Raw genomic sequence first — 27,849 nt, 5'->3', positions numbered from 1 at the left:
AAAACACAGCCTGAGGATTGCGATAGGTCAGGGACGTTCAGGTGGTGCCACGGCCACACCACAACGTGGTTCGTCCTAGCTTTCCAAAGCTGCTCCAAAACCTGCTTCACGGCCAGAGCCAGTGATGCGCCGTTACACAGTCGTGGGTGCCTGGGAGACCTTGGCGCGGCCTCTCTCAGAACCCTCCCGCCTCACTTCCTGTTCCTTGCAGTTTCAGGCAAAGCACCTGGATCAGCCCTTGCCCACCTCCATTGGCACGTACAAGAACCACCCTCTGTATGCCCTGAAGCGGCACCTCCTCAAGTACGAGGCCATCTACCCTGAGACAGCTGCCATCCTCGGCTACTGTCGCGGCGAGGCCGTCTACTCCAGGTGCGTGGGGCCGCACGGCGGCCTGGGGCTGCCTGCTGGGCAGCAGCTGTGATGTAAACTCATCGCATTGCTCCACGTTCATCACTGCGTTCTCGCGATGACCTGCAGTGTGTGCACATGCTCGCAGATTAACAGGATTGATGGGCGAGGGGGAAGAGCTTTTAGGGGAGATTAAAGAGTAGAACACATCAGATTTAAGATAGGACAGTAAAAAACACGCCCTTTGAATAGAAGTTACAGGCACGTGGAAGGAAGGTGTAGAGGATGCAGACAGGGACAGTGAAGTGAGTGGTTGTTTTCCTGGGTTCTGAGTCCTGTTTGGGAGGGTGAGGAATTATGGGGAGGGGTGGTGGTGCTGGGTGCACAGCTTTGTGCGTGTCCCTAACGCTCCTGAACTGTACACTTAGCAGCGGATGAAATGGTGTATTTTATACCGCAGTGAAAACGAACAGAGTGCCCTCATTCAGAAACAAGTGCAAAATATATGCAGAATTAAAACTGAAAAAAGTGGCAAAAACCAAAAATAGAAGCTGGAATTTTAGAGAAATGTCACTAGAAAGCAAATAAAAGAAATGCTTTTTAACAATCCTGAAATACAAGACCAAGAAATGGGACATTTTCCATAAATAGCATAGTGGCACAAGGCACAGAAAAGGAAGAGATGTGTAGGGGCTCAGCGCAGTGCACACGCAGTGGGGGTTGGAATCCTGTCGGCACCGTCAGTGCCTGTCCGAGTTGCACTGGGCAGTCTTTCTGACTTCACCCATGTGTGCTTCCTGGTCCACTCCTGGTCCAGGGCCGGGCTTTCCTGCCCTGGGACATCAGGACACAGCAGCCAAAGACTAAGCGGCCTGGGCCTCCAGCTGGTGTCGTGGCCAGGTGCCAGGTCCGTGACAGCAGAGAGCTTTAGAAGGTGGACGTGCATTTAAGATTGTGGTTGAGTACGCGCAGCACAGTTTGTCATTTTAACCGTCTGGTAACTTCCCAGCCTGAAACCACCTGCTCAGCGCAGACTACTCACAGCCAGCCCTCTGCTTCCTGTCTCTGACCTTAACCACGCCGGAAGCCCACGGGCTTGGGCGTGCAGGGAGTTCCTAGCCCATGGTGCCTGGCGTGTCTCATGAGCATGCCGTGGCCACCTGTGTCCTTGCAGCTCCTTTTTGAGGCTGAATTGGGTTCCCCTGATGGGCCACACTGGTTTCTCCCTCACCTGTCAGTGGACACGGGGACTGCTATGACCGCGGGTGTGCAGATGGCCCTTTGCCACCCTGCTTTCCGTTCTTTGGGCACATCTGAAAGGTGGAGTTGCTGGTCAGACGACAGATCCCTGAAAGTGAGGGGCTTTGTGCTCCGTCTCCAGGGGCTACGCCATTCTGCGTCCCCACCAGAACACAACGGGTCACATTCCTCTACATCCTCCTTGCCAGCACGTGTGACTCTGCTTTTGGTGTTAAGCATTCTAATGGGTGTGGAGTGTTAGAAGTTGACATTTACTGGGAGGCTGTGTCCACCCACTGCTGTTTCCCCTAGGAATGTCCAGGAGCTGCCCACCTGTCAGCCCCTCTGACCCCTGCCTTCCCCGCCCCTGTCTGAAGACCGTGACCAGGACATCAGTTAGGCAGTCAGAGGGGTTCGCCCCCTAGTGGGAGTGTGGGGTGGTGCACTCGGGCTGTGGCGGAGAAGCACCAGCCCGGTGTTGTGCCAGTGTCAGCTCCTCCTGGCCGCCTTGGGAGATGGAAAACACAGCTCGTGACTCTCCTGGTAGGGAAATGCAGACGCTGAGGCCCAGGAAGGGCAAGCGCCTTGTCCAGGTCAGCCAGCCGGCAAGTGGCACAGCAGATGGGCCCACGTCCACCGTGCCTCGGGCTGCCTGGTGTCTGTGCCAGGAGGAGAGCCGATGCCCTTGCTGGTGGAGCCGCTGTCTCTGGACAGTGGGCACAGGTACAGACTGAGGAAGATACAGACGTGCCCTGTGGAGAAGGCCTGGCTGGAAGAGAGCCCTGTAGGGGTCAGGCTTGCACTTAGCCGCTGTGGCTTTCCCTTGCTCCACAGGCTGCAGGGGGAGCTCTCACTGTGACTCTGCACAGCAGGGCTGGGCCAGTGGAGGCCAAGCTTGGAGCCTCAGACAGAGGAGCCCCATACATTGCCCAGTGGGGGAGGCTGTTTGACTGAGGCAGCTTCTGTGGGCGCCTTGGGGCACAAGACGGCCTGGAGAACCAGCAAGGCCACGCTCTTCCTCCTCCAAGTCCTGGGAGACCCCGGGTTCCCGCAGAGGGCTGTGCACTGAGTATGGGCTTTTCTCTCCGTGTCACCTCCTGTAGGGATTGTGTGCATACTCTGCATTCCAGGGACACGTGGCTGAAGCAGGCGCGAGTGGTGAGGCTTGGAGAAGTGCCCTACAAGGTAATGGAGCTGGGAAGGCACCTGCGGGGGAGGGGGCAAAGGGCTGAGGTCGAGGGGCTACGCAGAGGATGCCCTGGGTAGGAGTCTGGAGATGCTCCAGTTCTCTGGCCTGGGCAGGATTTGAGAAAGAGATAAGCATTTACATTATTACTGAGGAATTATCAGACATAGGTTTTCTAAAACACAGAAATGTGGCCCAGAAAGTAGCCCTTGGACTGCTGTTGTGAGCTCGGAGGCCGTGCAGATCAGAATTGGTGCAGGGTTCTAAGTGGCTGAAGCCCTGGTTTACACAGGGGACCTCTACCTGCCAAGTTTCCCTTCATTCTGACTGTTCGCTGGGGCTGTGTTCAGCCTTGGCAACCTGGAGATTGGCATTACAATGCCCTGTTTACAGATGAGAAAGGAGAAACATCCTGTCCTAGGTGTTAGAGGTGGGGGGTGAAGTGCAGGCGGGAAGCCAAGCCCTCTCTGCCTCCCTTTCTCACACACTGCACTGTGGCACGGTTCGGTCTGGAGAACTGTGCCTGGCAGAGTTACGTCCTTTTCATGGCCACAGAGCCCAGCACGGTGGCGGTCACAGAGGTGTGTGTATTTCTCTGTATCACGTCCCTCAGGCCAGGGGTGTGGGGGTCTGGGGAGTTGGGTGGGAGGAGGAGGAGCCTCAGTGTGGTGGGAAGGGGCTGCCAGGGCACCATGCAACGGCTCTGACTGCAGCAGGCATTTGAGGAATGGACTGGTGGATGGAAGATCTCTCTGTGTCCACATGTCCATCTCATTGCTTTCAGATACATTTTTTAAAAACCAATGGGATTTTAATATTTAGATATGTTCAAGTCAGTATAAAATACCAACCTGTAAGAAATAGGTTAAGATGTTGGTAAGATATTTTAAATTTGTTTTTGACTCTCGTGTGGATTTGACTTTCAGTTCCTTCCCCAGTTCAGGCTAGCTCATTTCTTTTTTTTTTTTTTTCCTTTTTTTTTTTTTAATTTAAAAAATTATTTGAAAGGCAGAATTATAGAGAAAGAAGGAGAGACAGAGAGGTCGATCTTCTATCTGCTGGTTCACTCCCCAGATGGCCACAATGGCCCAGGCTGGCCTAGGCTGAAGCCAGGAGCCTGGAGCTTCTTCCTCTCTTCCCACATGGGTGCAGGGGTTCACTGCTTTCTCAGGCCATTAGCAGGAGCTCGATCAGAAGTGGAGCAGCCGCAGGTTAAACTAGGGCCTGTATGGGATGCTGGCGCTGCAGGCTGGTGGCTAAACCCGCCACACCACACCACAGTGCCGGCCCCCGTTTGTTTGTTTGTTTCTTTTTTTTTTCTTCTAAAAAGATTCAGTTGAAGATTTCTGGCTTATAACTATTATTTTGAAGCTGCAATAGCATTTCAAAAAGATATGGCCTGTTTCAAATATTGAATAAGCTCTTCTCTCTGACTTTATTTATTGTATTTGAAAGGCAGAGTTACAGAGAGGCTGAGGCAGAGAGAGAGAGAGAGGTCTTCCATCTGCAGCTTCACTCCCCAGATGGCCGCAACAGTTGGAGCCAGGAACTTCTTCCAGGTCTCCCATGCAGGTGCTGGGGCCCAAGCACTTGGGCCATCTTCCACTGCTTTCTGAGGTCATAGCAGAGAGCTGGATCAGAAGTGGAGCAGCCAGGTCTTGAACCCGTGCCCACATGGGATGCCGGCACTGTAGGTGGCAGCTTTATCTGCTATACCACAGCACCGGCTGCCACTATACTTTTTAAGAACAGCAAAGACCATTTTAGTTCCAGGGGTGTATCTCCTTGGGTTCTCCAAATATTTCGTCAGAGTGTCTTCTCCCCAGAGAACACCTTTGTGGTTGCATCAGAATAAGGAAATCCTTGTGCTTGTCCTGTTTTTTGGCCAAAGACTCCAGAGATGTGGACCTGTCTTGTGTTTTCCACCTTTGCCCACTGTGTGGCACTGAGCCTGCTCTGGCATCTCCCATGCTGTTCTGCAGAGGAACCCCAGGGCTGGTGGCTCTGCCCTCTGCCTCCCCTGGGCTGCTGCCGGGCGAGAGCTGCACCCCAGCCCCGAACCCCATGCGCATATCGTCAGCCGTGTGCTGTGGGTGCCCAGGTAGCAGGTTCCCTGCATGGTGCTGATCCCAGACGAGCCCATTTCAAGTGTTCAGTGGTGACGTGTGACTGGCGGCTGTCCTCTTAGCCCAGGTCTAGAAGAACTGCAAATCCTTCGGGTCCACCGTTGTCCTGATGGCCGCTGTCCCAGCTCCTCCCTCAGCCGCTTGTGACTGAGTGATAGCCACGGCCTTGTCCACTCCCCGCGTGGCAGCCATGGGTCTTGCTGAAACCCAGTGCCCTGCTGAGCTGTCCTCGGCTGGCCCTAGCTGCCTGTCACCTATGGTCTAGAGGCCCCTCCTCCACACCATGCTGCCTCCAGGACAAGTTCTGCTTCTTTGCTCCCAGCCCTGTCCTCGGCCGACTGCACTCAGCCTGGCGTGAGCTGTTCCGAGCAGACTTCCCTTGCCTTCTCTGTTCTCCGAGCTCCCTTTCGCCCTGCACTCTGCTTGCGGTGGTGGCTGTCCGTGCCTTCTCTGTCATCGGGACTCACGTCACAGGCTGATCTGTGAGCCGTGCTCAGTGGTGCTTACTGGACAGTGCAGAAGGAACGGCTTCTCTGAAAGGCACCGTTGGGACCCAGAGCCCTGGGCAGACACGGACGCCTGAGCAGACGGCAGCAAACTGCAGTGTGCCAGTCTCACCCAGCCTGGGCCTGTGTGCTGGGCACTGGTTCTCAGGATGGTATTCCCATTTGTAAAGACTTGGGGCAAAGGAGAAAAACTGCAGTGGAGGCCAGCTGGGACCCTGACCCCTGCCCTAGAGGGATTTTGTTCACCCGGGCCCACGAGCCAATCCGCAGCCCCATGTCTGTGCCACGCCACCACCTCTTCCTCGCCAGTCCTCTGTTCCTCCCCCTGACTCACCAGGGAAAATCGAGGCCTTGGCCCGATGGTTGGGAAGTGTGCCAGGGCTCCTGACCTGTCAGCGCCGCCCAGGACGTGGGAGGTGGCACGGGCTCTGCAGGAAGACGGCTGTCTTGGTCTAAATCAGGGCCGGGGAACCTTGTTTCTTCCAAGGGCCATTTGGATATTCCTGACGTCATCTGTGGGCCAAAACCAAATTATCAACTGAGAAGTTAGCCTGCCATGGGTTTGCTGAACTTGGAGTTCTGCCTGTGGTTGCCTTGGCAGGGCCAGACCAGGCGTTTCCCACCCCAGTCTCAGTCCTTGCTGTAGCGCCACACTGGCCCTGCCATCCCCTCTGTGTGTCCCTGTGTGTGTCAGTGGAGGAGGTGTGGGGGAAGCACGGCCTGAGGCCTGCACAGCTGCATGGCTGTAGGTGTCTCCCCTCTGAGGCTGCTCGTTTGGAATGGAGATGAAATAGGACTCTGCTTGGCGGTTTCTTGAAAAGGTTGAACCCGCAGGGTGGCTAACACCTGAAGCCCTGAGCGCAGGACCCAGGACGCTTGGGAGCTCTGTAAACATTGCTGGGCGGTGGGAGCTGTAAAAGGGACGGAGAGCACAGCCGTCTCCTGGCCGATTGTAGGGGCTGTGTCAGGTAGCAGGTGCTCCTGGTGTGATGGTCACAGCCCAGGACGGCGAGCCTCTTGTGACGGGGCTGTCCCCTCCCGGTAGATGGTGAAAGGCTTTTCCAACCGTGCCCGGAAAGCCCGGCTCGCCGAGCCCCAGCTGCACGACCAAAACGACCTGGGCCTGTTTGGCCACTGGCAGACAGAGGAGTATCAGCCTCCGGTGGCCGTGGACGGGAAGGTAAGGGCAGCAGTGAAGGGGTGAGGGCCCGGCTGCTGTGTACCCTGCAGGCTGAGTCTTGGTGTGCCCCTCCCCAGGTGCCCCGGAACGAGTTCGGGAACGTGTACCTCTTCCTGCCCAGCATGATGCCCATCGGCTGTGTCCAGCTGAACCTGCCCAATCTACAGCGCGTGGCCCGGAAGCTGGACATTGACTGTGTCCAGGCCGTCACTGGCTTTGACTTCCATGGAGGCTACTGTCATCCCGTGTGCGTGAGGGATGGGGGTTTGTGGAGCTCTTGGGGGCTGAGTCTATTTGCGAACATTGTAGGCTGTATTTGCAAACTCCACCAGTTGTGGCTTTTGCCTGGAGCAGCAGACCAGTGAAACCAGCATTCAGAGGCTGGAGTGAGGGCCAGCGCCATGGCTCACTAGGCTAATCCTCCACCTGCGGCGCCAGCACACTGGGTTCTAGTCCTGGTCGGGGCGCCGGATTCTGTCCCGGTTGCCCCTTTCCAGGCCAGCTCTCTGCTGTGGCCCGGCAGTGCAGTGGAGGATGGCCCAAGTGCTTGGGCCCTGCACCCCATGGGAGACCAGGAGAAGTACCTGGCTCCTGCCATCGGATAGGCGCGGTGTGCCGGCCACAGCGCGCTGGCCGCGGCGGCCATTGGAGGGTGAACCAATGGCAAAGGAAGACCTTTCTCTCTGTCTCTCTCTCTCACTGTCCACTCTGCCTGTCAAAAAACAAACAAACAAAAAAAGAGGCTGGAGTGAAGCAGTTTGCTGGGATAGTCCCAGGCTCCTCTTCCCCAGCAGCTGCCCTGCCAGGGAGCTCCTGCTGTGGGGCACAGGCTACCTGGGGGCGGGGCTGGGAGGAAGCTGGGGAGCCAGTGTCCGCAGGCCCGCTGCTGCATGGGGGCTGCCTGCCCCTGGGCCCTGAGGGCGCCAAGGTGGCCCGCTGTCCTCTGTAGAAGGAATGGGGGAGCAAAGGCCCAAGTTAGCAGCAAGCTTAGGGTCGTGGTGTCGCATCCCCACAGCACTGAAGGGTATGTGGTATGTGAGGAGTTCAAGGACGTGCTCCTGGCTGCCTGGGAGAATGAGCAGGCACTCATTGAGAAGAAGGAAAAGGAGGTGAGTGGTGTGTGTGGGGCAGGGTGGAAGGGGCAGGGTGCGGGGTAAGCCCACAGCTGCATGGGGGACGGGAGGGGAAGAGTCCACGTGGCCTGGAGCTGCTCTGGCTCTCAGACCTTGGGCAAGAGGCCCTAGGGTGCAAGCACTGGGTCACAGGCTCCTGCCACTGTCCACACTGGGCCTGGGTCCCGGCTCTAGCACCTGCCCCTGTCTTGGAAGGCGTTGCCTGAGGTCCAGGGTCTGCACGGCCTCTTCGGCTGCAGACTTCAGAGCCAAGCCTTAAAAGCAGTTTGGGGTTGTGGTGGCTCTCAGGGGTTTCCCTCTCCAGATCAGACCAGTTGAAAACGAGGCTTAGGGTGACTGAGAGTTTGTGTCTCTCACCCCAGACACTCAACCTTTCTTCACCCATTTTCTTGTTTTTCCTAAAAATGGCTGTGTCTCGCAGAAAAAGGAGAAGCGGGCTCTCGGGAACTGGAAGCTGCTGGCCAAAGGACTGCTCATCAGGGAGAGGCTGAGGCTTCGCTATGGGGCCAAGGTGAGTGTGGGCCCTTGGCGGAGGCGACCGACCTGGGGTCTATTCTAGAGCTGCAGCAGTTACCCTGTGCACACATCCAGCTGCAGACAGCCTTGTTAAGACGCCCTGTGTTTTCCTGGAGTCGGGCCGCAGCTGCCTCCTCCAGCTCCCAAGCTCCCTTCCCCCTTGCACACGAGTGCTTGCCAGGAGTCTGGTTTCTGCTCTGCACCTCAGAGGGAGGGAGGCCGTGCGTCCTGGGCATCACTCGGCATTCCCTGGGCCCGCACCACCCTTCAGCCCTGGAGGTGCTCTTGCGGCACCTGTGCCGTGCCTGGCCCGGCTGTGCACAGGTGCAGAATTGACAGGCAGCCCTCGGGGGGATCCCTCCTGGGGGCAGGCAGACCCTGAGCAGTTACCTGGTGCGATCAGTGCTGTGTGAGACAGCAGAAGTGCGCTCTGGGATGATTGGTTCCTCTACGTGCTGCCTGTGGGCCCGTAAAAAACCTTTTTGTCCTGCTCCTCACTGGACTCCCTCCCTCTACCCCCTTACCTGGCTTTATGTCCTCCCTGGCTTCTTGCCACCCACACGCTGTCCCCACCTCCAGCCAGATTTCCGCGGCCCCGCCCCAGGCTCCAGGGAGTGCTGCCTGCGATCTTGTGGGACTGGGCGTGGTGCTGGGCGTCTGGGAAATTCAGAGCCTAGTGCAGTCTGTCCAGAAGTGAGGTGACAACGCAGCCGCAGGCCCGGTTACCCTGGATGTGCTCGTGTGTCCCCAGCACTGCTCCTGCCACGTCCCCAAGTCACTGCTGGAGTGAGCAAGGCACAGTGAGGTCTGGGCTCCCCAGCCCCTCCCAACAGCCCTGTCAGGCAGGCGGCTGGCAGCCCTACTGCCTCTGGGCGGTGTTCCCTGGGACGTGCTCACTAACCGCAGCCTGTGCCCCCTCCGCCATTCCCCACTTCAGAGCGAGGCGGGAGCCCCCCGCTCAGATGCCAGAGGTGGCCTTTCTTCTGATGAAGAGGAGGGGACCAGCTCTCAAGCAGAAGCGGCCAGGATCCTGGCTGCCTCCTGGCCTCAGAACCGAGCAGCTGAAGAAGAGCAGAAGCCCCAGTGCACCAAGAAGAGCAAGAGGGGAAAGAAGGCAGAGGCTTCCCACCTGTTTCCATTTGAGAAGCTGTGACCTGCGGCCCCGCCAGCCCTGCTCCTGCCCCCGGTGGGGGGGTGGCCAGGCCTCTTTGAGAAGCCGTGACCTGTGGGCCCCCGCCAGCCCTGCTCCTGCCCCGGGGGTGGCCAGGCCTCGGTGGAGGTATCTTCTCTGCTGAGAAGGCAAACAGAAGCTGTGGGCACCGCAGACGGGGGCCAGGGGCCGGCACAGGAGCGGAACGGAGGCCGGGATGCAAATCTGGTGGGCCCCAGCCCTTGTCACATCTACCCCCCCCCCCCCCCCAGGAGGGGCACTTCCTGCTCTGAGCTTGTTCTTCCCCTCTGCCTGTGCGGTTGGCTTTTTGATAGAAACTACTGGGAGTTTCTGGAGGGCGGCAGCCGTCTGTCAGACGCCCCACCCTCTTGCTGCAGGTCCTCTGCTTCACCCCTGAGCCAGCCTTGCTGACAACACCTCCTAAGGGAGGAGTGCAGGTCGCCCACGTTGCCTGGGCACCCTCGGGGTCTGTCTCTGAAGTCGCAGTGCGGGAGCTGAACTCAGGCATGGAAAGGAACCACCCCGAGAATTAGGGAACTGTCACTAGAGGTGGGTCAGTGTGAAACTGGATTTCATTCATCGCTGGATAAACTTACAGAGTGTCACCCCCGCAGACTCTCAGGAAAGAGAACTTTTATAACAAGTTGAGGAAGGAAATAAAGCATTTATCTACGAAGACTTGGCTTTACGTTCTTTCTTTCAGATTTTCCACCAGCTAAGACCACCTGCGTGACAGTGATTTGTGTGTATGTTGGGCCTATAGGAGAGATCAGATTTCTGCTGGGAACTCAGAGATCACTGAATTTTACAAAGGGCCCCTTTTATCCAAGGGAGACAAACAAAACACTTGGGTTGTGACTCACAGGGGTAGGAGCCTGGCAGCACTGCTCTGGTTGAGAAACAGATGGGCGTTGCTATAGAAACCGCAGTCCCACACTCCCTACAGCAGATCCCCAGCCCTCCTACAGGTGAGTGACACTAGAGCATTGCCATGTGTAGGGAAGGGAGCCAGGCAGAGGCAGCTGCAAGAGGCACTGTGAAATGAAACCCAGCAGGTTTGGGGAAGCTCCCACCCCTCCTGCTTGTGACCAAGGGCACTAGCCCTGCTACGGGACCGGAAGCACTGAATGAGAAAGTGGGAGCCGTGCGTCTGTTGTGGCTGTGTTCCCTGCAGGCCAGCCCTGCCAGGCACTGTCCCTGTGTCCTGGGTCAGGAAGCCTGCTCTGTGACCTTTGATCCCTAGTGTCACAGCCAGTGAGGGGCAGATGGGACTGGGAACCTGGGTCTGCACGCCAGCAGAACCCATGATGCCTTTCGTGTTTCTGCTGCACCATGCCTCTTCCACCTCTTCTAGCACATTCTAAAGATGGGCGAAGCATGAGTCATTCACTTCAAATCAGGCCAAAGTTAGTTTTATTAAGTGCTGGCAATATCGAGTCGCCCTCTTTAAAAGAATTGAAACCTAGCTTTACCCACTGAAAAGCTACTTAGAACTCAGTTCTAAAAATCCATAGTTTTTGATGAATTCTGGCTGAATTCTTTTATTAGAGATTTCAGGGAAAAAAAAGCCTCATAAAAAACACCAAGACCAAAAAAGTGGCAAGGTCTTATACCAAAAGATACTATAAGTTTATTCCAAATTTTATCAAAAATAACAAAGGTAATACAGATTTAATAATGATTTTCCAAACTCTTAAAATTCTAAAAATTTGGCTTTTTAAGAACATCTGTAATTGGCAGTGAAATCCATATTAAAAATTGGAAACCCAAGCACAAAGCAGACCCCAAAGGTTGTATATTTAGCCATCTTCTAGTTAGAACTTTTCCAAAAATCTCCTTTGAGAGTTGAGAGATCTGATGAAGTTGGTCAGTACTAAGCAGCAGTGACCACTGCTAAGTCCAGGTGAGTCATCTCAGAGGTTGGCTGTTTTAACACAAAGGGTCTCCATTTACAGACCAGAGCCCAGGACCGCGAGAGCAGCTCAGAAGGTCTCCCCTTTCATTCAGCCCCCAGTACCAGTCGCTAAAGCACCCACTCCCGGTATCAGCAGGGTAAAGGCTGCACAGAGGACTTTTTGGGATGATAAGGTTACAGCATACTTTATCCTTAAGAGCGTTGGGAAATTTGGGGAAACTTGGAAGCTGAGTTGAGTGTGAGTGTATTTTATTGGGGAGTAAAGCTGTGGATGCAACACAAAAATCCAGCTGGAAGCAGCCTCTGAGGCCGGGTGCCTGGGTCCAAGCACTCCCACTGTGGAAAGTGCAGAGGGCGGCGTGGGCATCGCATGCAAGCCTCAGTCCTCTGGCTCTGGATTCCGGCCGGCTGGGGGCCCCTGTGATGCAGCCCGCCTACACGAAGCTTCCAGTCAATGTCCTTCGATGGCTGTCTTCAGGCGAAGATAGTGTCTGTAGCAGGGATCAAAGGAGATGCTTGCTCCACCCTGTGAGCTTCCGGTCTCCCAGAGTGAAAACCAGCCATTTTGCTAGAGCTTGTCTCCATAGCATCATGTGTGTCACAGGGACCCCGCACCACTGAAGTTGCACCCCAGCTTAACGCCAGTCTGTGCTCCAGGTGAACTTGAGCTCACAGGTTAAAAGGTGTTTTCTGTAACAGTCTGAAACGCTAGTGATTCTGGAAGTCTTTGGTTTTTTCAAATCTTATTTCAGACAAGTACCTCTTGGGTAAGAAAGTGCACATGAAGAAGTGAAGTTGCAAAATAACAGAGAAGCCTTTGCAGGGCCTGGGCGGTCTGCACACCCAGGAGATGCCACCAGAGCGGTAAGTGCACAGCCCAGCCACGTCAGCTTTCTCATGGCGCCACATGCAGTGTGTTCTGTCCACAGACTGCTTTGGGTGTCCCGCACTGCAGGATGTGTGCTCAGTGGGCCAGGTAGCCCAGGACTGCTTGGCAACAGTGTGTAAAGGCCCCGCGTGGACGATGGATGCCCACGGCAGTGGCACAGCCCTGGCTCCTGTCCTCAGGGACAAGACGCAGGCGGTGGTAGGGCTGAGCCCTCCCAGCGGGTCTCTGGAGTGAGTGAAGTGGACCACGTACCTGCCACACCCCCGGTCCCAAGGGAAGGGAAGAAGCAGGAGAATGCTTGCTAGGGCCCCATCTGCGAGCTGCTTCTGCCCACCACAGCGGCTTAGTGGCAAGAACAGGGGTGGGGAAGGGGGGAACTGGTGGACGCCAGCTCGCGAAGAACAGGGAGTGCAGAGGCCAAGCCGAGCTGGGGGCCTGCTCTGGTGTGGACCTAGGTCAGAGGCTCGCACAGGCCAGGCGGATGCCAGGGCCTGCTCCAGCTTCACTCTAGCTTCTTGGCAGGCACCCGCGTCCGGGCTATGATGAGGGGCACCAGGGCCAGGGAGCTGATGAAGAGGGCCCACAGGGGCCGGTAGAAGAGCCAGCCGGCGGCCACGGTGAGCAGAGTGAGTGACGTGGCCACGCAGAAGGCAAAGGCTTTCAGGCCAATGTTGACCAGGTCTCGGAAGACAGGAAACCAGTCCACTGTGGAAGAGAAGGGCGATGAGGCCCCAAGGCCAGGCTCCTCTCTCCTCCACAGCTGTCCCTGTCTAGACAAGGGAGGCCTTTGCTGCCTTGTGAGGAGAAGGGGTCAGGGTGGTGAAGACAAATCACCTCGTGCAGAGCCAGGAGACGGCAGGAATGGGAGGGGAACCCCACACAGGGGATGTGTGCTGGGCTCGCCGTCTGAGCCCCCCATGGGTGCCGCTCAGGCTGAGCCACCCTTGGCAGTGCTGGGTCATTTGTGCAGCAAGACATTAGCAGTTGGCTAGGGCCCGGCTGTGTGCAGGGGCTGGAGGAAATTAATTCACCTTAGGGATCTCACAGGTTGCTGGCCCAACTAGATGAAGGCCAAGGTCCAGCTGAACGGACGGGGAACTAACTACCCTGTACTCTGCTCTTGGTCTTCAGCCTCTAGCTGCTTTCTCTGGGGAGTCTCTGTTCAGTTCTCGGGAGGCCCCTGGGGTCTACTTAACCACTGGGTTTGTGAGCAAGGCCCTGCACCTGCCCTCACTGCTGGATGCCCTGGAGCCACCTCTTGGCCTCCTGCTGGGCTGTTCTCAGGCAGGTAGCACCCATCTGTCTCTGTAGTAAGCATTGCACCATTGCATGAAACCCTCATGCCTGCCCTACAGAGCAGGCGCTGTTCTTCATCCTAGCGAGAGGGAGTTAAGAAACTTGTCCCATGTCCTACTGCTAGGAACTGTCCTCCCCTCTGAGCCCCAGCTCTGCTGTCTGTAGATGAGGGAGGTGGCCCTCCCAGCTCTGACTGTGGGAGGGGCTGCAGCCTGACTCCCACACTTGTTACGTGGGGCAGTTTCTGTTGGCATCCAGGAAAAGGTGGACAGACTCGCCTGACGGATGGGGCACACGATAGGATAAAGGCTGGGACACAAGGTTCCCCTGAGAAAGCCTCTCCTCCCAAACCAACATGCTAGGCCCAGCACATTCTCCATCCTGGAGACTCTCAGAACTACACTGGGTCACGTGGGCTCTGGCGGGGCTCCCTGGAGCCAGTCTCAAGCCAAGTGTGCAGGCCCACAGACTCCCTACGCCAAGCCTTGCTGGCTGCCCCAGATCTAGCCCGGGTTTTGGAGTAGGGGTGAAGCCTGGAAGTTTTTAAGCATTTCCTATCTGCCAAACCTTTCCTGAAACTCGGGTAAGTGACATCGAGGCAGCAAAGAGAATGGCCTGCATCCAGCACTCCGACCCAGCTGACTCCTGATGCTGGTCCTACCCACGCCAGAGGCCGGCCAGCTCCTCACGCCGTGAAGCCCAAGGAACGAGCCAGTCTTTCAGGTCAGAGACAACACAGCAGCTTCCCGGCAAGCGGCCTCGCCCTCGCCCACCCCGGGAGGCATCTGCTTCTCAAGCCCCGCTTCCCTGAGCACTCATCTCACGGCTGTGGGGATACAGAGATGGGCAGGACTGCCTGAGCCTGCCCCACGGCGGGGAGGTGGACAGGTGACGGATGTGAGCAGCTCCTCCCCTCTGCTACCCCTCCACGCTTACCCAGGGTGTAGAGGATCCGCGTCATGAGGTTGAGGCCCATGAACATGGCCATCCAGCCGGCGGCCCGGAGGCCCCATGTCTTCAAGGAGTTGCTCTTCTGTTCTCTACGAAACACCTCCTGCAGAACAAGGAGGGGCCGCGGTCAGGACTCTGAGCTGCTCACTGGCCTACCCAGGAGGCAGGCAGCTGCTGCAGGGGCTGTGCTGACTCGAGCTGTTGGCCACTTCTGAACAGACAACAGAGAGGTAGGGGCAAACTTCCTTCCCGACCTCCCCCAATCCAAGTTCCTCTGCCCGGCTGGCAGAGCACAGAGCACAGAGCACAGAGCACGGCAGAAGACACTCCGGGAACAACGGGAGCCTTTCTCGGATCAGGGTCCACCTTCCAGGGCCCTCAAAGGCCAGTGTCACCTCCAGCACGCTGCAGGTGGTCCCTGGCTAACCCCCGTGAGCAGTCGGGCAGGGCGCTGACTGATCAGGGTGTCCCAGTTTACCCCTGGACATCAGGGAGCCTCTTCCACTTCCTCCTCAGTCTCCCCTGCTGTCTGCCCTGGTTCAGCTGGTTCCATCCACACTCTTGGCCTAGGACATCCCCCCCAGCTCCCCCATATGCTTGTGGTCTGCAAATTGAGAGCTGGGGGTCTAGTGCATCTTCTGGGTCACACAGCCCTGGACTCCCACGCCCTGCGTAACATCTCCACTAGGCATCTTGGTACACCCAACACCGACACTGGAGCCTCCAGCCCAACCTGTTCCTCTCTCTTAGCAGTGGTACCACCGCCTGCCCTCGAACCTACCCCAGCCGAACCTGGAGGCAGAGTTGGCTCGCCTCGCCTCGCCATCTGTCCAGCCTGGGTAAGCCGCATCAGCTCTACCTATATCCACGTTCCTCCGTGTCTCGGGCAAAGGAATGAGCCAGTGGACAGATGGATGGAGTGCAGCCAGGTCTCAGCCTACTCCTCATCTGTGCCAGCATCCTCCCTCACCTGCACCATTGCACCCGCCTCTCCTTCCATCGCCCCATCAAGTTCTCCACAGGGCAGCCTGCTAGGGCCCTGCCACCCTCTCTGACCCTACTGCTGTGCCCTGGCCCCACTGGCTGCCTGTCCTGAAACCACATCAGGGTCCTCCCACTTCTAGGCCTTTGCTCAAGTGCTTTGCTCTGCCTTTTTGTTTTGTTTTGTTTTTAAATATCCATTCCTTTCCTTTTTTTTTTTTTTTTTTTTAAGAGTTATTTACTTGAAACACTGAATGACAGAGAAAGATGGGGAGAGAGAGCTATCTTCCACGTACTGATTCAGGCTGAAGCCAAGAGCCTAGACTTCTATCCAGATCTCCCATGAGGGTGATAGCAACCCAGGTATGTGGGCCATCATCTGCAGCCCCCCAGGTACGTTCGCAGGGAGGTGAATCAGAAGCACAGAGTAGCCGGGACTGGAACCAGGCACTCAGACGTGGGATGTGGGTGTCCCAAGCGGAGGCCTAACCTGCTGTGCCACAATGCTCACCCCTCTGCCTATAAGTCTGACCGCCGTCATGCCTCGGTAGCTCCTATACATGGTTCCAGGCTTGGCTTAAATGCTGTTTGTTCAGAGAGCAACAAATAACTGCACGTCTATCTGTCACTGTCCTAAGTGTTCTCCAAGCACACTATTTACCCTCAGAGTCACTCCAGGAGGTGGGACATGTATCCTTGTTTTACAGAAGAGAAACTGAGGCTCTGAGACAGGGTGAGTGACATGCAGGCGGCCCCAGGCTTAACCGGCTTCGCAAGAGCAGGGCCTGGTGCTCAATAGACCTTCCTGAATGAATGAATGAATAAAGGATTCTCACAACAACCAAATAAGGTAGACATGACGATCCTGTGAAAATTTACCTTTTACAAATAAACAGGTTCTTTGCATTTTATGATGAAGACTCAGGTTCAGAGGGCATGACGTTGGCTTAAGGTCTCATGGCAGGTGGAGCCTGAGTCAGGGCTTGGCCTGGGCTTGTGCACAGTGCCCTGGCTGCCTCCTTGGTTCAGCCCCTTTCCTCCTACTTGGCAGAGACCCCAGGCCTTGTGTACATCAGGGTGGGAGTAGCTGGGCAGGGATGGGGGAATGGCCAAACAGCAGGAGGTCCAGGATGCCCAGGAGGCTGCCCGCCTGCCCCACCCACTCCTCTCTGGTGGAGGGTAGCAGTCCAGACTGGGCCCTCTACCCCCGGAAGCTGGCAGCCTGGGGCTGGGTATGAGCCCCAGGAGAGGGAACGAGGTCTGGACGGGGCCTCTAATTTTAGAAACCCCCTAGGGAGCTCTCAGAGCTGCTGAGGGAAGGGTGACTCACAGCCCACCGGGCTGGTTGGCAGCCCGCCCTGAGCTTGGTGACAGGGCTCCTGGGCAACAGCCCGACCACACCCAGGCCCAGCCAGGTACAAGGAATGGGCCAGGCTGTGCACCACCCCATGCAGCTGAGAGCCTAACAGGAACCCAGGGGTCGCAGCTAATCCCAGCCACCTGCTCAGCTTCCTGGCCCTGGGAATGAAAAGTCGAGCCAGTCCCTGTGTTTACCAACATCAGAGGAGATGCCCCCTCGCTGGCTGCAGGGAGGAGAAAGGCTCACTCTGAAGGCACACAGCTGACTCATCAGAGCACTCTGCACCACTTCTTGGGACACGGGCGAGGCATGACCGTCCTGTCCGGAGCTGGGGACAGGGATGCCCGCAGGGCTTGGGGACCTGTATCTGAGGGTGCTCGCCCTCGCTCGGGCCTGGGGTGAGCTGGCTCCCGTGGGGCTTGTGCTGTGGGGCAGCCTCACAGCCATGGCCTTGCCTTCCCTGTGGGCTGTGGCCACACAGCACCATGGGCACCCTGATGAGGTGAACACTTTGCTCCCTGGACTTGGCTGTTCTTGTTGGAACCACCGACAGACCCGAGTCTTCCAGGGCGGGGAACCCTTCTCACTGGGGTCTCAGTACAAATGTCCCTTGCCGGGGACCTTGTTTGGCCACCATGGAAACTGACTTCCTCTCATGATACCTGCTTATCTGAGGGGCCTGCTCTCCCGTTCTCAGCACCAGTCTGGCTGTGCGTCCCTCAATCCCCTACGAGACTGCACGCACGCCTGGGGCTTGTCTGTGCTGCTCTGTTGCACAGGCAGGTGTCATTCCCTCTGTTGCCTCTTCCTGCCTCTCTGTGCTGGCTCTCACCTCTAGCAGTGGAGGCTTCTTAAAGCACCAGAAGGAAGGAGGGAAGGACTCGCTGGTGTCTCCTCGTCCAGCCGGGGCAGCGGCCACTCCCCTCCCCGTCCAGCCGGGGCAGCGGCCACTCACCTCCCCATCCAGACGGGGCAGCGGCCACTCCCCTCCCCGTCCAGCCGGGGCAGCGGCCACTCACCTCCCCATCCAGACGGGGCAGCGGCCACTCCCCTCCCCGTCCAGCCGGGGCAGCGGCCACTCCCCTCCCCGTCCAGCCGGGGCAGCGGCCACTCACCTCCCCATCCAGACGGGGCAGCGGCCACTCCCCTCCCCATAGAGACAGGGCAGTGGACAGTCATCTCCCCATCCAGCCGGGGCAGCTGCCACTCCCCTCCCCGTCCAGACGGGGCAGCAGCCACTCACCTCTGCCGAGAAGTCCCCGTGGTGCAGGAGCAGCAGAGAATCCCCAGACTTGGTGGAGTAGGGGACCAGCTGGTCACCCCTCTGCCGAGCAATCACAGTGACCTAGGGAGGGCATTCAGGGTTAGAGTCGGGGGAGGCGTCAGAGGGGACTGCACAAGGTGAAACCTGCGGCCCACCCTCCCAGGGAGTGCTGGCCTCCAGAGCACAGGGCAGCCACTCGTTGAAAGCTGCAGGAGGGTCTTGGGAAGAGCTGGAGCCGGGGCAGGGCTGCACGTGGCCTTGGCCTGAGGGCCATCTGAGAACAGGGTCTAGCAGGCACAGCGGGCACTGCTTGGGCCATAGAGCACACAGGAGACACTGGGCCAAGTCCTGTGCATCTGGCCCCTCTCCCCTCTCCCAGGTTATCTGAGCCCCAAATGTCTTCCCTCCCGTCCTCCGGGGTCAGGCCCCAGGTGGAGTTCCTGACTGTGTGGCTGGCTCAGGAATGCAGGACCACACAGCTGCAGCTGAGGCTGGGGGCGCTGACATGTCCCTCACTGGGCATGACCAGGAGATCCCTCTAGCAATGCTCCACGGCAAGCCTGGCAGGGTGTGCGGTGTGAGCAGGTGCACGGTCTCCAGAGGGAGCGTCCGGAGGGTCCTGACTCCGTGCCCAGGAGCCACAAAGCCCTGACTCAGGGTCTGCCTCTGCAGAAGCCAGGTTACCACATGAGCGGGGCCCAGGTCAGGGTCATCGCTGCTCAGTCCTGCATAGGAAAAGCTGACGCGCAGGTCTCCAACCTGGGGGGGTGGAAGAGAAGAGAGGGGAGAGGGTGAAGAGCGGTCAGCCTGGGCCGGCGCCTGTGGTGCCGTCCAACACCTGGCACTCGGCCTCCTATGCCACTTCCTCCCCTTTGTCCAGCCTGACCCATCGCCTAGCGGGCCTCACCCCTGCAGTTTCACTGGCCGAGAGCCGCTAGGTTCCACCAAACTCCTACGACCCAGTCGCCTAACTCTGCTTGGGCCGGGCCCTTGCTATCTGAGCAGCCCGAGCCGCTCTGTACCTCTGGGTACTTGGGGTTTTCGCTGTGGTAGAAGAAGTCTCCCCGGCGGATGATGTCCACGTGGGGGTCCTCCAGCTTGGCCAGGCTCAGCGGCTTGAAGTTGTTGACCTTGTCGATGAGGCCTGTGAGGAGCCGTGAGTAGAAACTTCGTCTGCAAAGCCCTCGGCCTGCACGGCCTGCACGGCCTGCACCCCCCCCCCCACACCCCCAGGGCCTTTGCAGATGCGGCCCTCCTGCCTGGAGTGCCAACTCTTCCTCCACAGCTTCTGCACCAGTCTCATTCCAGTCACCACCTCCTCCCGGGAAGCTCCCCTGTGCCTGCTCCCACCAAGTCTGTGCATCCCGCCTCAGCTCAGGATCACCACGTCCAAGCCTGGGCTGAGGGTTACCGCAGGCTGGCCCGGGGTGCCCCCAGCAAACAGGCGCCCGCCAGGCTGAGCCCTGGCTAGCACAGCCTCTCCTCCCTCTCCAGGGCTACCTGGCTGTATCTTCTTTCCCACTTTGCTGGCTCAGGCCCAGGGGAAAGAGCCCCAGGTTGGTGTGGCCAGTGGTGCCACCTTTTGCCTTGAATGCTTCCTAGGAGTCACTGGGGGAGCTGCAACAGGTCTGCTTCCTGGCTCAGGGCTGGGGACACACGGGGCTCGCCAGTGGGGAGTTACAGGGAGTGAGGGAGTGGCCTTGTCACTACCGCTGGCTGAGGTAGGGATGCTCAGGACAGACCCCAGCCCGGCAGGAGCATGCAGTGCCTGGGTCAGCCTGCCTGGGGGAGGTGTGGGGTCTGTGCCCAGTCCTTGCCTCCTGGGACACTGCCTTTCCCAGGGCCACCCTTCCCACCCCATTCCCAGCCAGAAGGGTGGCGCTGGGAAAGGTGCTCTGATGCTGTGCTCTGGCCTGCTGGGCCCCGGGGGAGGCCTGAGACGTACCTGCCGAGAGGAAAAACCTGCCGATTTGGACAAAGGGGGCTGTTGCTGTGAATGACTCCACCGCCATGGCACTGTCGGGGAGGGGGGAGCAGTCAGCAGGGGGCAGCAGGGTGGGAGCTGTGTGGGTCCCTTTGGGTTGTTTGTGCTGGGCACGGTCCCCACCCAGGCCCGGCAGACATCTTGTCTTTACCACCCCTGGGGGCCCTGTACCCCTGCCCCCGGGCTGAGCACCCACACCCTGTCTCCCTGACCCGAGCTTCATACCTCTTGTGTAGACCCCTGCCAGCTGTCCGACCCTGCCCACCAGCCATCATACAGATCTGTGGACTCTGTGTCTTCACTGACCCTCTCACACCCCAGGTGGCCTCTAAGCCCCTGACTGTGGCGGCACACAGTCTGTACCCCAGCAGAGTTACAGCTGCAATGCCAGCATTGCCGGCCTACGCCGCTAGGCTACCTCCCTCTGCTGAACTGAGAAGGCCCAGGCCACTGCTGCTGCCTCCTGAACAGCCCTCCCTCTGCCCCTCCCCCAAGGTTGGCGCTGGATGTGGGCACTCGGTCTGTACCCTACACTGGTGGCTTGCCTGAGGGGAGCTTGTTGGGGTCACAGGAGCCAGGGCAGGACACGGCTTGGCCTCAAAACCATGTCCCACCTTTCTGTTAGCCCACAGAATTAACTCAATCCTCGACTCGGATGAAGACTGGGGCTGGAGGTCTGGCAGCAGCAGGCAAGGCTGCGTTTCGTCTCACCTGGGGTTCTTGTGGCCAATTTCTCGGTCGAAGTTCTTGCTGCTGATGATTTCCGACCTCCATTCAGTGTCTGCTCGGGAGAGGGAGAACTCAGACTCCAGTATAAGAGGTGAGGGGCTGCACGGGGAGGCCCCTGACCCCAGGCCCTCAGACCTGAGCCCATGACAAAGCAAGCCCTGGGAACTGGTGCTGGGCATTCCCGTGCCTGGTTCCGCACCCTGCCTACGGCTCTGCCCACAGCCCCACTGTCCTGCTCGCTGCCCGGTACTCACTGTAGGAATACCTCGTCTCCTTCTTCACCTGCCCGTCCTCCGTGTACTCCCTGCAGGGGGGGGGACAGGTGGGGAGTTAGCCCAGTCACCCCGAGGCAGTCTTGCTGCTAAGCATCTGCAGTCAGAAGCACTCGAGGTCCCTACCAAACCCCCAAACAGAGCAGAAGCTCAGAGATAGGCTCTCACTCCCTGCAGAGCCAGCCCATTCCTTGAAAGCCCTAATTGCAGAAAAGCATTTTTTTCTTTAAAACAAACAAAAATTTATCTAAAAGGAAAAGTGACAGAGTGGGAGACATCTTCCATCACTGGTTCATTCCCCAGCCAGCTACAACAGTCAGGACTGGCCACGTCAAAACCAGGAGCCCCATCCTGTCTCACGCGAGGGGCAGGGGCCCAAGCACTAGGGCCCTCTTCCACTGTCTTCCCAGGTGCATTAACAGGAAGCTGGATCAGAAGTAGAGCAGCTGGGACTTGAACCATGCTCTGATAGGCAATGACGGCACCCCAGGTAGTAGCTGAACCTGGTGCACCACAAGGCCCAGCCCTGGAAAAGTGCCTCCAGCTGGCGCACAGTAAGGGCCCCGCCCTGCCCTCGGAGCCTGAGATGAGGCTGCCCCTCTGCTCCAAGTCCCAGCCACTGTGCTCTGTCTCCTCCAGCATCTCCCCAGCCCCACTCAGAGGCCATGTGGCCCAGGTGACCTGAGCCTGCCCTGGGGGGAGGACCGGCTGTGAGCCAGGGGGCCAGCTCCGCTCTCCAGCCTCTAGCTGACTTCTCCTGGGGAATCTCTGTTCAGTTCTCAGGAGGCCCCATGGTCGAGTTAGCCGTTGGGTTTGTGAGGAAGATGGGACACACAGGGGCTGGGGGTGGGGTAGGGGAGGGACACAGGACCCTAATGGCTCGTGCCTCAGCGTGCGCACCCCAGGATTTCCCAGAGGAGGGAGGCAGCCACCTCTGTCTTCCCTGAGCTGGGTCGTCTTTTGCCTGGTCCAAATAAGGTGTCACCGCCTACTAATCTGAGAATAGTTTGACAGTTTTCTCATGGGAAGATTTTCTCCCGAATTTCAGAGGTGTCAGACTGAAAGCCCCCTGCACGTGTACCCCAGGTGGTTCTCAGCCTGGATCTGCCCTCACCTGGATTCTTCAGTCTCCACCCACTGGTACATCTCCACGTGCCTCCGCAGCTTCACGGCTGGCAGGTGCACCCCATAGTTTGGGTCAGACAACAGCTATGGAGAGAATCAAAGAAACCAAAAAAAAAAAAAAAAAAAAAAAAAGAAGATAAGACTCACACCAGCTCAGCATGCCTGGCTCGGGAAAGCTGGACTGGAAAAGATGTTACTGTAGACAGCAGGGAGAGAAGGCAGAATTCTGCAGGCGTTTCCTGGCCCAAGTCCTTACGGCTTCGTGCTAGGGCTGCACGACCCAATGGCACTGACAGGGTACTGGGTGTGCAAAGAGCAGGAGACTTCTGCAGCCTTGCACACCATGCTAAGCACCATCATTCGGGGCCCCAGGTAAGAAGTTCAGGCCCAGACCACATAGCCAGGCCCTGTGCTAAAAAGTTAGCAGACTCATCTCCCCAAATCTTCAGAGCCAGCCGAGAGTCTGCTGCCATCACTGTGCATGTTTTACAGGTGACACCAAGCCTGAGGAGTGGGAGAGGGCCCCCTGGAGTCCCACCCGCAAGGCCACACCCTCCAGCCGTGGCCTGACCACAGCCAGCCATGTGCCCTGAGCTGCCCAGCTTACCTTGGACGTCCGCAGGGCTCCGATGATGTGCACCAGCCTCCCTTCGTTCTCCGGGGCCACCGTGTGGATGCTCTCGGGGGTCACCACGAGCGAAAGCCCCTCAGCCAGCGTGGTCGCCGTCTTCAGTGCGCGGCCCTGGGTGTGGAGGAGGGGCGGGCTCAGCAGGGGCCTCGCAGAGCCTGACTGGTCTCCCCATTTCACTCCTGGAAAACTGAGGTCCAGCAGGTGGCAGACTGAGAGGACCAGAGTCCAGGATTCCTGCTTCCCCAGGCAGACCTCTACCCAACACTGTCTGGTTCCCAGCGGCCCCTTCTCATCTCAGCTGGAAGAGCCGAGTTTCTGCCTTCTGCGTTCTCTCCCCCACTGTCCTCTGCTTCTCTGCCCCTTCTCGCAGGCCTCATGTTGTACAGTGCTGGACTCATTGCTGACCAAATCCTGTGCCGCACGTGTCCCCGCAGCCGTTCTACATGGACTTAGGGAGAGGACCTTTCCTCTGGGATTGCTCAACCAGCTGGATGTGAGCCTAGAGTTGGTGGGGCCACCTCTGCCACCACACAGGAAGAGCCTGCGCAAGAGAAACAAGTGACGAAGGGCCATGGGCCAGCGATAAAGGGAGGAGACCTTGGGGATTCCAGCACGAACACCTGCACCAACCACGCCTGAGGTGGGCGCTGCCCTTGGATTCTCAGGTCCACCTGCCCTCCGGCTTAGCTTGGCTATGAATGGATCACAAAGACTGCTCGGAGCCCTGCAGCCCTCCTTCTCTTTGGAAAGTCACAGCCCTTTGGTGCCAGCCCAGCCCTTGGCTCCCTGGCCTCTGCCCCTGACACAGTGGAGGTGCTCACTCTGGCCAGGGGCCCCACACGTCATACCTCGTTGGTGAAAATTAAGTAGAAGGAGAGCAGGAAGGTCACGAGCCCCACGAACATCCCCCCGGAGGTCTCGCTCAGCCGCTCCAGGAAGCCCGGCTGTGCGGCGGTGCTGGTTTTGGTATGCTCTCTTCTGGGAGCCGTGCTGGAATACTGCGGGAAAGTCACAACAGAAACTGCATTGAAAAATACGCTGACTTCTGCGGTGTACACTCAGTTTCTGTGGAGCTTTAACTACAGTTAGTAAAAACGCAGATTCTAAGTATACAGTTTGATGGGTTTTGACAATGACGTTGCTGTGTGTATGTGTGTGGAGGGTCCAGGACCAATCCCCTCAATGATACTGAGGGACAACCATACTGAGTGGGACTGCTGGGTCAGAGGGAAGATGGGTGTTTAACTTTAGGGACGTAAATTTAATTTTTATTTTCTTTGAAAGGTGGAGGGAGGGGAGGCAGAGATCGAGATCTTCCATCAGCTGGTTCATGCCCCAAATGGCTGCAACAGCCAGGGACGGGCCAGGCCAAAGCGAGGAGCCAGGAACTCCACTGGGTCTCTCATTTGGGCAGCAGGGGCTGAGCCGCCACCTGCTGCCTCCCAGGGTGTGCATTAGTAGCAAGCTGGAATTGGAAGTGGATTCAGGACTCAAATCCATAGAGGACGTGGGGGTCCCAAGTAGCACTTTAACCTCTGCACCAAACACGCATCCCCATGCTTAACTTTAAAGTTTTTTTTTTTAATGTTTTATTTTTCATCTACATGAAAGGCAGAGAGAGAAAGAGAGAGAGACACACACACACACAGAGAAGCCAGGAGCCTGGATCTCCATCTGGTCTCCCACATGGGTGGCAGGGCCTGAGTACTGGGGCCACCAGCTGCTGCCTCCATGGATACCCTACCTGGAAGCTGGCTGAGCAGCCAGGATGCTGCCTGGGGAGTGTCCCAGGCAGTGACTTAAGCCACGGGGCCACAAAGCCCAGTCTGTCATACCTGACCTTTTAGGAACTGCCAAACTGTAGTACATGAAGCTTGTTAGGGATGTACTCTTTATTGCATTTAACAAATAGGGGCTGAGCTTCCGGAACTGCTCCTGGGCCTTGAGGGCACTCAAGTCATAGCCATAAGATTGGTGGTCATCCTGTGAGAGAGGTGCACCTGGTCCTTTCTGGGGTATCAAGGAGGAGGGGGCATTTGAGTGTGGGGAGGGCCTGCCCAGCAGAGGGCCCAGGTGAGCAGTGGTGTGGCAGCAGGACATGTGTCTCAGGAGCAGCTGCCGTCTGCCTGGCTGGGTTGTGAGGGCGTGGGACAGCATGAGGGCCACAGGCATGTCTGGGCAAGTTCCCAGGCACAGTCTGCAGTGCGTCCCCCGCCAACCAGGAAGGCTAGCCATCCAGGCTCTGCCACACACCGGCCAGGGGCCTTTGGCCAGGCAATGAAAACCCTCTGTAGCCTCCACTTCCTCATCAGTAAAGTGGGAACAGGGGTCCACTGCACAGGCTGCGGTGAGAAGCCAAGGACGTAACAGCCAGGCTGCTGAGCACAGCGGGCCCTGCAGGGCCCTGTGGGTTTTCATTAGCAGGGCTGTTATCAGAGGTCTCTGCATCCGACGGGGTGGCAGCAAGGCTGTGGGTGAGCCAAGAGCGGTCACGAGGGTGGAAAGTGCTTCCCAGAGGAGCTCCTGCTGCCTGAGGCCCCCCACCTTGCCACCGCCCAGTCCGAGGAGAGACTGAGATCAGAATCTCTGCACACCGCAGCCCAGGCCTGCCTGGAACCACACGTGTCCACAGCACCCAGAAACAACCTGACTTCCGGTATCAACAGATACACTGCTGGACTCTGTCAGCAGGTGGGTCGCTGACCATTGGCCATGGTAAGGATGGCGATGCAGACCTGCCAGGCTACCATGGGCCAGGTGTGGGCAAGATCCGGGGGACAGACACTCACTATGCCCCATTTCACCGGTGAGAAAAACCAAGTCTCAGCAGTTTCGGCGTCTGCCCAGATCTCACGGCCTTTTGGATTTTTCTACCACGAAGCTCACGTCTGTGTCACTCAGTGCTGGGGCTGAAATGTGAGGTGAACGCTGGGTGCCAGCTGCAGGCATGGCTTCCTCCTGGGCCACCCCGTGGCCAGCATCAAGGGCTCCAGGAGGGCCTTGGAGGGAAGGAAGAGAGGCCCAGGAGGCTCCCTGCCAGGCTGGAGGGAGGTGGGTAGTGACAAGACACACCCAGCACCCAGCCCAGGTTCTGAACCAAATTTCCCACACTCCACACTCAGGAGGGGCAGGGAGGAGGTATGCAAATGAGCTCCTCCCAGTGACACACTCACACACACACACACACACACATTCGGGCACTCCAGGCTCAGCTGCTTGAACAAGTGGTGGGAACAAGGACTCACAGCGCCTGCTTGGCCGGTCGGCTGCTGGGCAACCTTGGGTGAGTTGCTCTGCTTCTCTGACCCCCCACCCCCCCCCCCCCCCCGCCTACTCACTTAGGAAACGCAGAAGGGGTCACTACCTTCATCAAGGGACAGTTACTGTCATAGCGAATGCTGCCCTCTCCCCACTCTTCAGATCTTTCCCCCGCCCTGAGGGAACCCCAACTTTTTTGCGCATGCGTGCAGCTAAACCAGCGACGGGCATTTTCTCCACAAAGTAGCAAGATGCGCGACAAAGTCCTGGTGGCTGCCATCGACGTGTCCCCAGCTCTGCAGATCAGCAAGAGCCTGGCGGCAGAGGCGGCCCAAAGGTACCCCCGTTTCTTGGTGACACACCCGGGCCAGGCGCGCTAAGGCTGTGAGAACCACCTGCTGTTCGGTGCTGGGAACAGGCTCTGTGCTGAGCTGGTGAAGAAACACAGATCCAGCGAGCGCAGGGCCACACAGCTACAGAGCGGGTGTGCCCCCAGGTCTCCCTGAGTCCTCAGCACCTTCCCGTGTCCTGGTGTGCGCCAGGGTGGACGTGAGACCCTGGGCAGGTCCCTTCCCCTGCTCTGCAAATTCCCCATCTGTGAACTCCATGGATGGCGGCGCCGCCTGCTGCAGGGCCAGGCGGGTCTCCTGGAACCGTCTGCCCTGGCGGTCCTCCGCCCGCCTTTTCTAGGGCACTGTGCCAGGGGCAAGGGGCGACACAAACCCTGGCCTCCCGGGGTCCCTTTGGGGAGAGCAGTAGCCTTGGCAAGAGAGAGTGACAGGCCCGGGAGGGCGGGTCTGGGCTGGCAGGGTGCTGGAGCTGGCTCCACAGAGCAAGGGAGTGAGTCACCAGCTTCTCGCACAGCCGACACCCCGGCAGGAGGGCGAGGTTTGTTGAATGAATGTTCTGTAGGTTGCAAAGAGGCTGGCAGCCCTGAAGGCCATCCCCGGCCAGGGCCCCTCCGACCAAATCCGCTAGGAGGGGAGCGCAGGGGAGCGGAGGGGAGGGGAGTGGAGGGCGGGCCGAGGGACGCGATTCTCCTCTGCAGCCCTCCCCGCCCGGCCCGGGCCCCTCTGCGGCATCGCAGCCCCTGGGCGGGGGTCTCGCTCTCTGCCCGGTCTGTCCCTCGCTGGACAGCTCCCCGCGGGCGGGATCCGCCTCCCGCCCCCGCGACGGACCGGCCCCCTCCCCGAGGCCGCGCCCGGCTCTCCAGTGCCGCGGGGTTCAGACCCCCGAGGAGCCAGGCGGGGCCTGGGAGAAGCCGAGGCGGGCGCGACCCCTCCCGAGCCCCGCTCCCCGCAGCCGCGCCCCGCAAGGCGAGCCGCGCCGAGGACAGCGGACAGAGACGGGAGCAAGACGGACAGGCCGAGCGACAGCGGACGAGACTGCGACGAGGCTCGGACAGCCCCTCAGACCCGGGCGGCCAGCAGGGAGACGGGGCGGCCTGGGTGTGGCCCGGCCGACCGGGAGGCACTCACATTCGCCGCCATGCTGGGGCCCGAGTCGCGGCCGCCCACTCGCTCTGGTCCGGAGGACGATCGGAGTGCAGAGTCTCGCGGCCTCTTCGCTGCCCTACCGCCGAACAACTCCGCGTGGAGCCCGGGATCAGGAGCAACTTGCTACGCAGTCCCCGCCCCGAGGGAACCCCAACTTTTTTGCGCATGCGCGCAGCTAAACCAGCGGCGGGCATTTTCTTCACAAAGTAGCAATACGCCCGAGATTCACTGGCACGCCTGCGCGCCGCAAAGAGTTCCTGGGAAATGTAGTTCCCACCTTCTGGAGGGCA

At 58.6% G+C, this 27,849-nt stretch overlaps 2 protein-coding genes and 1 long non-coding RNA gene across 4 annotated transcripts in view; 2 read left to right on the top strand and 1 right to left on the bottom strand.

Moving 5' to 3' along the window:
* XPC (XPC complex subunit, DNA damage recognition and repair factor) overlaps positions 1-10,086 on the top strand; it is a 28,164-nt gene extending 18,078 nt beyond the window's left edge. For both annotated transcript variants that reach the window (XM_008260364.4, XM_051851768.2), the window contains 7 exons: positions 212-372; positions 2,694-2,775; positions 6,454-6,588; positions 6,666-6,835; positions 7,604-7,697; positions 8,143-8,232; positions 9,175-10,086. In XM_008260364.4, coding sequence (XP_008258586.4) covers positions 212-372; positions 2,694-2,775; positions 6,454-6,588; positions 6,666-6,835; positions 7,604-7,697; positions 8,143-8,232; positions 9,175-9,390 — 948 coding nt within the window. In that variant the 3' untranslated portion in view covers positions 9,391-10,086. The remainder of the gene's footprint in view (positions 1-211; positions 373-2,693; positions 2,776-6,453; positions 6,589-6,665; positions 6,836-7,603; positions 7,698-8,142; positions 8,233-9,174) is intronic.
* A 929-nt stretch (positions 10,087-11,015) lies between these two features.
* Positions 11,016-27,802, bottom strand: TMEM43 (transmembrane protein 43). The gene is made up of 12 exons (XM_002713176.5): positions 27,542-27,802; positions 23,654-23,803; positions 22,782-22,916; positions 22,164-22,258; positions 21,032-21,081; positions 20,760-20,829; positions 20,010-20,080; positions 19,087-19,208; positions 18,749-18,823; positions 18,044-18,145; positions 14,445-14,562; positions 11,016-12,917 (listed from the first exon to the last, which is right to left on the bottom strand). Exons 1-12 carry the CDS (start codon positions 27,551-27,553, stop codon positions 12,715-12,717), a joined length of 1,203 nt encoding a protein of 400 aa, XP_002713222.3. The 5' UTR covers positions 27,554-27,802; the 3' UTR covers positions 11,016-12,714.
* On the top strand, positions 20,674-23,915 carry LOC138844137 (uncharacterized). Its single transcript, XR_011379645.1, has 2 exons — positions 20,674-20,868; positions 22,667-23,915. It is a non-coding gene; the product is annotated as an uncharacterized lncRNA (long non-coding RNA).
* Positions 27,803-27,849: the final 47 nt, after the last annotated feature.

The sequence above is a fragment of the Oryctolagus cuniculus genome, chromosome 10, assembly GCF_964237555.1.
Source record: "Oryctolagus cuniculus chromosome 10, mOryCun1.1, whole genome shotgun sequence".
Classification (NCBI taxonomy): domain Eukaryota; kingdom Metazoa; phylum Chordata; class Mammalia; order Lagomorpha; family Leporidae; genus Oryctolagus; species Oryctolagus cuniculus.
This window is presented reverse-complemented; position numbering and strand designations above follow the sequence as displayed.

Excerpts from the sequence above, each read along its gene's own strand:
- TMEM43 (XM_002713176.5), bottom strand. Across the intron at positions 22,917-23,653 it reads ACTTAATTTTCACCAACGAG|GGCCGCGCACTGAAGACGGC; the intron begins GTATGACGTGTG and ends CTCCACACCCAG. Across the intron at positions 14,563-18,043 it reads ACGGGGACTTCTCGGCAGAG|GAGGTGTTTCGTAGAGAACA; the intron begins GTGAGTGGCTGC and ends CTTGTTCTGCAG.